Below are 12,300 nucleotides of genomic sequence, written 5' to 3' on the forward strand. Positions count from 1 at the left end.
GAGTGAAAAGGCGTCTCTTAGATAAGAGTAATGACTTAAGAGTTTCAAACAAATCCTATTAAGGTTTGGTACAAACACCAGACTCAATTTAATTTTTAAAACAACAACCGGAAGTCCAAAACAAACAGAAGGATCAATTCTTCTTTTCACAAGAAGCTCCCCTGTTTAGTAACCACCATCACCACCTCCTCCATAGCCACCACCACCTCCACCGTAGCCACCACCTCCACCGTAGCCACCACCACCACCTCCATAAGCCCGTGGAGCACTTGGTCTATCGTTGGCAACATTCACTCGGATGTTGCGTCCATTCAGTTCCTGAAAATACAACAATACAAAAGCATAAAACCATTCAGACAAACAATTAAGTACCACTAAGAAATTTTATGAACAGAGCGCTCAGACACAAACCTTTCCGTCCATCTCAGAAATGGCAGCATTAGCAGCACTCTCATCAGAGAAATTGACAAATCCAAAACCCCTCGACCTCCCGGTTTCTCTATCAACGATGACCTTAGCTGCACAACAACAAAGAAAAATATAAAAATTTTACCCAATGTAACAACAATCTTCAAGACAGTAACTATCACTTACAGTCGATCACTTCACCAAAGTTGGAAAAGGCCTCCCTCAATGACTGATCATCAGTACCCCATGAGAGACCTGAACCAATCACAATACGAGTCAAACCAATTTTCAAATTAAAAAAAAAAAATATAATATATATATATATCAATCTTTTTAAAAAGAAGGACAAGATATTTACCACCGACAAAAAGCTTGGTAGACATGAACCGGAGAGAACCGAGCATAGACTGAACTGGAACATTACCGGTCTGAGAAACCGCACCTTGCCTCAATAGACCACCGAGACTTTTGCAGAAAGCCATTTCTACACAAATTTAAACCACAAACACAAATCAAATCAGCAATAACGAAACAAGAACCCTAAATCAATCAATCTTCAAAGCTATTCCACAACGAGAATAGCAAGATCCTAAAACTTGCAGATCTATAATCAACTTAAACAGAAGGAGTATATAAATGCTGCCGATCCATAAAAAAGACGAATCGGAACAGAGTACGGAGTCACATCACAGGAACATTATCAAATACACAAATCATAAGCCTTATGAGGAGTACGAAGAAGAAGATCGACAAGAAAATGGAGAAGATCGGTACCTGGGGAGTAAAGCTTCGAAACTAGGGTTCTGCTAACTGAGAGAGAGAGGCAGATGCCAAGGAATAGGGTTTAAGAGGTGTATATAAGCGGCCAAGAATATCTCATTTTCCTTTGAAGATTTTTTTTTATGGCCAAATAATTATCATCTGCGCACAGGTGTATATTGGTAGTGTGTGCTAATCCATCCCAAGTTTTCCACGTGTATTGTTTAGTGAATCAATCCTGGTTGTACAATTTTGTTTCCTTTTGTTTTTCAGTGTAGGATGTAGTGGGTGTAGAGGAACTATACTCCAGACTTATCGTATAGTTATAAATTTTCGGCCTTTTTTATTTGCTCAGAGATTTTATATATTGGGTTTACAAACTCATGTTGCATTCCGGGATATGTTAATGGGCCATACAAGAAAAATTATTGTTAACGTTAACAAAACAAAACAAATAAAACAGAACTTTATTTTAAAATTAAAAAAATATATTGTTGACAGTGGCCTTTGTAATAACGCCCAACCTTAAAAACATAATTATATTAATTGAAGATTACAAAGTACACAAATCTATCTTACTAAAATATAAATAAAATTGAAAAATAACCTAAAAATCACTATTTATTTACAAGTTTATACCACTTAGAGCATAATCATCGCACATATTCCACGAAAGGATTTTTTTAATATTTTCTTTTTACTTTTTATCTTAAAAGAAAATTAAAAAGTATTAATCGCGGGTTGCTTCATGTCGGTGGAGCCCGTGAACAATGCAAAACACCATCAACAAACGATTCTTCACTCGCGATGTTCTTTTATTTTTGGTGGAACCCACACCACCTAAACCCCTACAAATTCCCCGGAATACCCCGATAATAATACCCTTAAGTCATTAAAAACAATATATCAGCTTACTACTCATTCTTTGTCTTTTCTAGTTTAATAAATACTACAATTTCTTAAATCAATTTTAAACTAAAAAAAACTATGTACATAATCCCAATTTTTAGTCTATATTATATTTTTATCAAATTAAACAACCATAAAACATAACTTAATTTATTTTCAACTAATTGTTGTTAAAACATAAACCTTTAAATAACTAAATAATTAAAATGAAAAATTAATATTATATTGATTAGGTAAACAACCTTAAAATCGTGACAAAAATCCATTTATATTATTATAACTAATTAACAGTTGTGACAAAACAATCATAAATTCACCACCTAAGTCGATTTAGTATCTTTTACTAAATTGAAAATATAATATAGTTTTTAAATTTATATAGTCATATTTCGCTTCCTCCTTCCTTGCAAAATCAGTTGCCAAAAGGACCACTCCATTTTGGTGGAATTCCATGAATGAATGCAAAATCCCCTATAAAACAATCAAATCTTTAATAAAGTGAACAAGACAATGAAATCATTTTTATTAGAAAAACTAGGGTCGGCCCGCCCTACGGATGGGAAAGAATAGTAAAATTTATTTTATATTAATTTATGAAATATGTAAAAATTATTATAGATTAAAAAATAATATAAACAAACAAATAATAAAATAATTATGAGATTATAATAGTAAATGTTTTTGTTTTGAATTATAATGACAGTATCCTTCACTATTCTTTGATAAATAACATTATATTTTTAATATTTATTTTAGTTTCAAATGTTTAATTTTATAGTATACAGTAATCATTATTTATTATTATATAAATGTGCACATTACAATATATATATATATATATATATATATAGATATGTTGAAGAAAAGGATATAGAAGAATTATTATGAAAGAAAAGTTATTTTAATTTGTGACGAACATAAATCCGCTAATATGTTCTATCCTATAAATTATTCAGATTGTGTAATAAATTTTATACTATACAAATAACATTAAAACTCATGTAATACAACTAATGCACACAACTGTTGTTTACATATGTGAATAATTTGAATTATTCATATATCTCAAACCAATCAGTTTCTTTCTAAAAGTATTAATATAAGGTTGATTCTCGTAAAAAAATGGTTGATTCAGCTGTTACTTCCTCTTATATATAAACACAATAAGTTTCATTTTTATATGATAAATTAAACTGAATTTCATTAGAAAAATAGATAATTTAATTTCTCCTCTAATAAAAGCATAATAGAATCATAACATTTTGTATGCTCTTAGGGTCATAAATTCTTTGAGTTCTTCTAGTTGATTTAGTAAATAATGTTTAAAAGACAAATTTTAGGAAATCATCAACAATTTTGCACTTTCTCTTTTCAATCATTGGCAAACTATATTATGTAATTGTTAGGGAAAAAAAATTCAAACTATTTTGCAGAGATTATGTATTTTCACTATATTATCATCTGCTGACTGAAAACTAAAAATTTGTTTGAATTGAAAATTAAATACTAATGAGAGAAATTAATTGCTAAATGTCTTAGTAGATTTGATCTTAGTAGTAAACAAAATTAAAAATTAAAGTCAAATTTGGTTTTAATAGGTATTGTAAACTTTGTTTTAAAAGGTTTTGTATAAGTTTGTTTTTCTTTTACCAATAAAAAAGGTTTTGTCTAAGTCTGTTTTTCCTTTATCAATAAAAAAGGTTGTGTTGATATTTGTTTCTGGAAACTGTTTCCTGTATGAGTATGTTGCAGTTGTTATTTGAAAAGGTAAAATCATTTGCTTCACATTGAAATGTTGGTCAGAAGCTCTAATTTATCTCAGTGTTTATATAGATTTACATATTTGATAGATATTTACAAATGCTGGGATTAATTTCTGTTTATACATTAATTGTGTAATTAAAGCTGTTTTCTTCAAAAACAAATTTTAGCGAAAAAATATTTTCATTGATGCAGATCAAAACCAATTCAAGTGATGAGAATAAGATATTTATTAGTAAACATAATTTCGCCACGCAAGTTCCTGACATTCATAATCATTCTAAATCTTTTATGTTAATAAAAAGTAAAAATAGTAGAGAACATACTACACATATATATTCCATAACTTATTTCCTTTGAAAGTGTTGCATCTATATTTTGACCATAATGTTTTCAAATTTTCTCTAGACTTGCCATACCATATTGAACTCTAACAAAAAAAAATATTGAACTCTAACATTTACTGGTTAATGACAAAAACTAAAATGTCAGCATTTAATCTTATTTATTAGTACAAAACTGAAGAAAAGACATCGACTTTCATAATAAACTTTCTCTAAAGAAACATATCACTTGATCAATTTTCTTCTTTAATCAGCTTATGTGGGTGCTTCCAAGCTAGCCCACAACGTCTGAGTCGATGGCTGCATAGAATAATAGCCAACACGTTCACCAAGGTGGGTTATGGACCAAGAATTTTTACTAATCAGAGTAGGCGTAGATGAATTTATAAGATTGTAGTGTATCAGATGAGCTCGAGCTCTGCGAAGAAGACGAACTCGAAATAGAAATTTTTTTTTCTTATCTTTCTTTTTCTGTTACAAGTCACATTATATAGTGACCGTTATCGGTTTACATCCGGTTTACAGACTCAATTAAACAACTTACATTGAACCAATCTTAACCATTTAATCTATCTCACATTAAACCAATTCTATCTCATATCGTAATATTCCCCCTCAAGATGACGAGAAGATTGAACGGAGAGACATCTTGCCAATGAGAGAATGGAAAAGACCAGGCTGCAGAGGCTTGGTAAACACATCCGCGAGCTGAGTCTCACTGCGAACATGAAGTGTCTTAATCAGTCCACTGACGATACGATCACGAACATGATGACAGTCCAGCTCAACGTGCTTAGTTCGCTCATGAAAAACAGGGTTGTTGGCGATATGAATTGCAGCAGTTGAGTCGCAATAGAACGCAACTGGACGAGTTTGTGGAGCCTGCAATTCACTTAGCAAGTTTACAATCCAAATGACTTCCTTTACGGCAAAAGACATTGCACGATATTCTGATTCAGCTGAAGAATGAGAGACGACATCTTGCTTCTTGCTCTTCCAAAAAATCAGAGAATTGCCAAGAAATAAGCAGAAACCAGACGTCGATCTTCGTGTATCAGCACATGAACCCCAGTCAGCATCAATATACGCCTTGAGAGTCAAGTCAGACTCCGAAGAGTAGAAAAGACCGAGGCCAATCGAACCTTTGAGAAAATGCAGAACTCTGTAAGCCGCCTTTAAGTGAGACGCTTTTGGAGCAGAAGCAAATTGACAAAGACGATTGACTGCATATGTAATGTCGGGTCGAGTAATAGTGAGATACATTAATCGTCCCACAAGGCGTCGATAGACTTTAGGATCGTCTAAGAGAGGTTCTTTAGAATCTTGACAGAGTTTGACGTTAGGATCCATAGGAACACTAGAAGGTTTGCAAGTTAACAAACCCGCATCTTCAAGAAGCTCCAAAATGTACTTGCGTTGACAAATAGCAATACCCTTTTGAGAACGAGCAATCTCAAGTTCTAGAAAGAATTTCATAGGGCCAAGATCACGAAGTTTAAAAGATTCTTGAAGACTTGCTTTAAGAGACTCCACTGCAGAATCATCACTGCTAGCAATGATTATGTCATCGACATATACCAAGACTGCAATGTAAACGCCACCAATGTTCTTTATGAAAAGCGTATGATCAGTATGTGACTTCTTGAAACCGAGAGAGATCAAAGTAGTACTGAACTTAAGAAACCATTGCCTTGAAGCTTGCTTTAACCCATATAAAGATTTCTTGAGCTTGCAAACCGCATTGACAGGAAGAGTTTCCCCCTCTTTTGGTGTATAACCAGGAGGTAAAGCCATGTAAATCTCCTCATCAAGGTCACCATTTAAGAATGCATTCGAGATATCCAACTGAGTCAAACTCCAATTCTTGGCTGCAGAAATAGAGACTAGAGTCTTGACTGTAGTCATTTTAGCAACAGGGGAGAAAGTATAGATGAAATCCACTCCCTCTTGTTGTGTATATCCCTTAGCCACAAGGCGTGCCTTGTATCTTTCTAAAGTCCCATCAGCGTTGAGTTTAACCTTGTAAACCCATATACAGCCGATTTTATGTTTGCCGTCTGGAAGAGAACAAATAGTCCAAGTATCATTGCGTTCTAGAGCAAGCAATTCTTCATTCATTGCTTTTATCCACTCGTCGAACTTCTTTGCTTGAGTGAAACTAGCTGGTTCCACATGTTGAGCAAGAGCACAAATATAAGACTCATATCCTTCAGACAGTTTTTCATAAGAAATGTAAGAAGCCAGAGGATATGGAATATCTGTCTCAGTCATGTGACAAAGGTAATCACTGAGATAACCCGGAGGTTTAGAAACTCGTTTAGATGCTCCTCTATTTGGATGCGTGTTCTTATCAGCAAAAGTTTCACCCACAACTGCAGGAGTAGGACGATCAACTACACGATCAGTACGAACTGCTGCAGGGGATTCACTTGTGGTGATAGGAACTTCACTAGCTACTGAGTGAGGCATTGAGTCCATAGAGAAGAAACCATCCAAAGAAATACCTTGGTCATGAGTAAAAGGAAATATAGTCTCGTGAAAGACTACATTCCGAGAGATGTGAATTTTATTAGAATCCAAATCAAGCAATTTGTAACCCTTGTAACCCGAAGGATAACCGAGGAATACACATGGTTTAGCTCGAGGTTGAAACTTATGTCTGTTCTTTGATGAAGTAGACATATAAGCCAAACACCCAAACACTTTTAAACCACTGTAATCTTGAGCTTTAGAAGTTAAAACTTCATAAGGTGATCTGTTCTGAAGCAGAGGAGCCGGTGTTCTGTTAATAAGAAAGACTGCAGTAAGAACTGCATCTTCCCAATAGTCAAGAGTCAGATGAGACTGAAACATCAGAGCTCTTGCAACGTTTAGAATATGTTGATGCTTCCTCTCAACAACAGAATTCTGCTCTGGTGTTTCTGGACAAGAATGGTAAGCTATTATGCCTTTCTTCTTAAACAGAGCAGTGAATTTTAATTTCAGAGCATTATCAGAACGAACCGCCTTAACCTTCGTCTTGTACTGAAGCTCAACCATGTTAAGAAAGTCTGAAAACACAGTGAGAACCTCATCTTTGCTGCGGAGAAGATACACCCAAGTCACTCGTGTGTGATCATCCACTAAAGTGAGAAAATAACGATAGCCTTCAGTAGTACAAACTGAGAAAGGACCCCAGATATCCATGTGTATAAGATCAAGAGCTTTATCACAGACTTTGTTATGAGAGGTGCAGCTTAAACGCTTCTGTTTAGCAAGAGGGCAAATATCACAGTGAAATGGTGTTTTATTCTTGAATTTGAAACCAAGTACATCACTGAGTATATTTGTTTTCTCTACAGAAGGATGTCCTAGTCTATTGTGCCATAAATGAGAATCAACAACAACATTAGTACAGATAGTTGAGCTCTCCACATCAGACGTCTCTGTTAATCGTGTTGTCTCCAGCACATATAGATTAGCGACTTGCTCACCCTGACCAATCATCAGCCCCTTGATATAATCCTGTATCATAGAAGAAGTATCATCAAAGAGAATCCGATAACCCAAGTCTTTAGTAACCTGACTGACACTTATCAAATTCAGTCGGAAGTCAGGTATGTATAACACATTGTTTAAGACTAAAGAGTTACTCAGGCGTACTCGACCCACTCCTTCAATGCGTACACCCAAACCAGTTGGTAATGTGACATATGTTAAGGAAATACCTAAGTCAATAAGGACTTCTATGTAAATACATAACAATACTATTTACCCTACTTGTATATATACCTTGTATTCATCTAATAAACAATTCATTCAGCGTAATATCTTTATGGTACCAGAGCATTGATCTATACCTAAGCCGCCATCTAAACTTTTTCAAAATTTTCTTTGTCTTCTCTCCCTCAAACTCACGATGTCTGGTTCCACAAGTTCACCAGCATCCATGGCTGAGACCATCACGGTCTCGAACACTCCAACCCTCTTGAATCTCAATATGGCGAATGTAACAAAGCTTACAGCTTCGAACTTTCTCATGTGGTCTCGTTAGATCCACGCTCTCCTGGAAGGATATGATCTTGCGGGTTACATTGATGGCTCGCTTGAAATCCCACCTGCAACGATCACTACGGCTGATGCCGTCGCGCCCAACCCTCTCTACAGTCTCTGGAAAAGGCAAGATTGCCTCATCTATAGCGGTCTCCTCGGGGCCATAACCACACCGCTGCAACCTCTGCTCTCGACAACCACCACATCTGCTGAAATTTGGCAAGTTCTGACCTCGACGTATGCGAAACCTAGCAGGGGTCATATCAATCAACTTCGCCAACAACTCAAGCACTGGACCAAGGGCACCAAGTCCATTGATGAGTACTACCAAGGTCTAACGACCCAATTCGATCAACTTGCCTTGCTTGGGAAGACAATTGATCATGAGGATCAAATCGAGCAACTCCTTGACGGCCTACCTGATGACTATAAGCTTATCGTTGATCAGGTTGCTGCGCGTGATACTCCTTCGTCTCTAACCGAGCTTCACGAGAAGCTTATCAATCACGAGACCAAGCTACAACTGACAAAGGAAGTCGTCACCTCTGTTCCTGTCACGGCGAACTACATCAATCATCGTTCTCCCTCTGCTCCACACAACAACTGTGGACGTGGACGTGGGGGTTACCGTGGTAACCAAACCTGGCAGCAGCAGCAGCTCCATCCCCAGGCTACTCCGAGTGCAGGACGTGGGGGCTACCAAGGGAAGTGCCAAATATGTGGCATTTTTGGTCATAGTGCGAGGAGGTGCTCGCAACTTGCTGCTCAAGGTACTGCTCTTACACAGCCATTACCGCAGCAAACTCCATGGCAACCTCGTGCCAATGTTGCTCAGGCGCACAACTATGCTCCAAATCAGTGGATACTCGACAGTGGCGCCACACACCACATGACCTCCGATCTCAGTAATCTTGCGCTGCACCACCCATACAATGGTGGAGATGATGTTGCAATAGCCGATGGATCAGGTCTTCCGATTACTCATACTGGTTCTACGTCTTTTCCTACACCATCTAAGCCTTTAGCACTCACTGATATTCTCTGTGTTCCAAATATTAATAAGAGTTTGATATCAGTGTATCGGCTATGCAATGCTAATCGTGTTTCTGTTGAATTCTTTCCTGCTCATTTTCAGGTGAAGGATCTCAACACGGGGGTCCGGTTGCTTCAAGGCCGCACGAGGAATGACTTGTATGAGTGGCCATGGCCGTCCCTAAACCCAACCGCAAGCTTAGCCTCTTACCCGGATACTAAAGCTACCATGTCTCAATGGCATAGACGACTTGGCCACCCTTCTATTTCTATTCTTAAAACAGTTGTTGCTCAATTTTCTTTACCTTGCTTTCCAAAGTCTCAGACTTCTTCTCCTTGCAATGATTGTTTACTTAATAAAACCCATAAACTTCCCTTTCATGAGAATACAATTCACTCAAACCAACCTCTCCAATATGTCTATACCGATGTATGGCAATCCCCCATTCTCTCCTCTCAAAACTTCAAATACTACCTTGTCCTTGTAGATCACTTTACTCGCTACACTTGGCTATATCCCTTAACCAAAAAGTCTCAAGTCAAAGACATTTTTCCAACCTTTAAAACCCTTGTCGAAAACCGATTCAACACCAAGATCAAAACTCTCTATTCAGATAATGGGGGCGAGTTCATTGCCTTAAGATCCTATCTTGCAACACATGGTATTAGCCATCTCACTACCCCACCTCACACACCCGAGCTTAATGGTCTCTCAGAACGCAAACATCGACATATTGTCGAAACTGGCCTCTCCCTACTCTCCGTAGCAAACCTACCCCTTACCTACTGGCCGCAAGCCTTTGCAACCTCTGTTTTCCTAATAAACCGAATGCCCACACCCATCCTTCAAAACCAATCACCCTTTCAAAAACTCTTCCACACGAAACCAAACTACCTTAAGCTTCGAACCTTTGGCTGCCTCTGTTACCCATGGCTGCGCCCATACGCACCAAATAAACTCGAAAACCGGTCTCTCCCATGTGTGTTTATTGGCTACTCTCTGACTCAGAGTGGTTATCTTTGTCTAGAACCCATCTCTGGACGTGTCTATGTCTCTAGACATGTTCGCTTTAATGAAACCGTGTTCCCATATCCCTCCCTAACCAAACCTAAGCCTAGTGTTATCCCTGAACCCACAACTGTTACTCCCGAAACTCCCTATACCATTATTCCCGTGCCATCACTCATACAGTCGTCTCCTTCGACTGCGATCAACCAGACTCCAGTGTGTGCTTCTTCACCTGCTCTGCATGAGTCTCCGGAAACCTCTGTTCCAGAAACAGAACCGTTGTCTTCTCTGACTGAGGTTGCGCCATTGTCTCCGGCTCCTACTGCCTCTACAGCGCAACCACCAGCTCCTCCTTCTACAGCACAAGCACCTACTGCTCCTGCTCCAGCTTCGCCTGATCCTGCTCCAGCTCCGCTTCCACCAGCGGTGCCTCCGGTAAGACACTCGATGACAACCAGGTCCAGGAATAACATTATCAAGCCGACCTCGAAGTATAATCTCACTGTTGAGCTTCAATCTGATCCACATTGGATTCCAACGACTTGGCAACAAGCTATTAAGCATGAGAGATGGCGAAAAGCGATGGCTGCAGAGTTCAACTCTACCAATGAAAATCACACTTGGGATCTTGAAGCCGCAACTCAACAAATGAACATTGTGGGCTGTCGTTGGGTTTTCACGATCAAGTACAATCCCGATGGTAGTATTGATCGATATAAAGCAAGAATTGTGGCAAAGGGGTTTCATCAACAGCCTGGTGTAGACTATAATGATACCTTCAGTCCGGTGATTAAGTCTACAACGATTCGCTTGGTTCTTGGCCTTGCTGTGAACAAAGATTGGCCTGTGAGACAGATTGATGTGAACACGGCTTTCCTCCAAGGTCATCTCACTGAAGAAGTGTTCATGGCACAACCTCCTGGCTTCCACGATCCAGATCGTCCTTCTCATGTCTATTGCATGCGCAAAGCCATTTACGGACTTAAACAGGCACCTCGAGCCTGGTACTCTGAGCTCAAGCAGTTTCTCCTCTCTACCGGTTTCATCAACTCCTTGTCTGATACTTCTCTCTTCATTCTTCGCCATGCTGGGAACTTTGTTTACTTGTTAGTGTACGTAGATGACATCCTCGTCACCGGAATAGATGTTGCTTTGGTTCAACAAGTTATTGATGCTCTATCTGCAAAGTTCTCTATTAAAGATCTCGGTCATCTTGGGTATTTTCTTGGTATTGAAACCATCCGCACACCTGATGGTCTTCATATGATGCAGAGGAAGTATGTCACTGACTTGTTGCAGCGAACGAACATGCTTAATGCAAAACCCGTTGCGACCCCGCTCGCTGCCTCTCCTAAACTGACACTGAACTCCGGCACTCCTCTCTCGGACCCTACTGAGTATCGTCGTGTCGTTGGTAGTCTACAATATCTTGCTCTAACCAGGCCTGATGTCTCCTATGCGGTCAACCGCCTCTCTCAATTTATGCATAAGCCGACCCTTGATCACTGGAATGCTGTCAAACGAGTATTGCGTTATCTCTCGGGGACACTAAGTCATGGTATATATCTCAAGAAGCAAAAGTCTCCTCTTCTTCATGCCTACTCTGACGCTGACTGGACTGGAGACACTGACGACTACGTCTCCACGAACGGTTACCTCGTCTATCTCGGCACTCACCCACTCTCCTGGTCATCAAAGAAACAACAAGGCGTTGCACGGTCATCTACGGAAGCTGAGTACCGTGCAGTGGCTAACACTGCAGCGGAGCTTCGTTGGGTGTGTTCTCTCCTTACGGATCTGGGTGTTGCCCTTCCGAGATCACCTACTATTTACTGTGATAACATTGGTGCTACATATCTATGTGCAAACCCGGTGTTCCATTCACGTATGAAACACATCGCACTTGACTATCACTTTGTTCGCGGTCAAATTCAGAATCATGCTCTTCGAGTTGTTCATGTATCGACACACGATCAGCTAGCTGATGGCCTAACTAAACCGCTTCCGAGGACTTCTTTTCAGACTTTACGAGACAAGATTGGTGTC

General features: G+C 38.8%; 1 protein-coding gene across 1 annotated transcript; it reads right to left on the reverse strand.

Moving 5' to 3' along the window:
* Positions 1–1,300, reverse strand: LOC108819393 (glycine-rich RNA-binding protein 2, mitochondrial). The gene is made up of 5 exons (XM_018592415.2): positions 1,183–1,300; positions 767–892; positions 595–663; positions 412–518; positions 1–318 (listed from the first exon to the last, which is right to left on the reverse strand). The coding sequence occupies exons 2-5, from the start codon at positions 888–890 to the stop codon at positions 166–168; spliced, it is 453 nt and encodes a 150-aa protein (XP_018447917.2). The 5' UTR covers positions 891–892; positions 1,183–1,300; the 3' UTR covers positions 1–165.
* Positions 1,301–12,300: the final 11,000 nt, after the last annotated feature.

Source organism: Raphanus sativus, chromosome 8 (assembly GCF_000801105.2).
Source record: "Raphanus sativus cultivar WK10039 chromosome 8, ASM80110v3, whole genome shotgun sequence".
Taxonomy (NCBI): domain Eukaryota; kingdom Viridiplantae; phylum Streptophyta; class Magnoliopsida; order Brassicales; family Brassicaceae; genus Raphanus; species Raphanus sativus.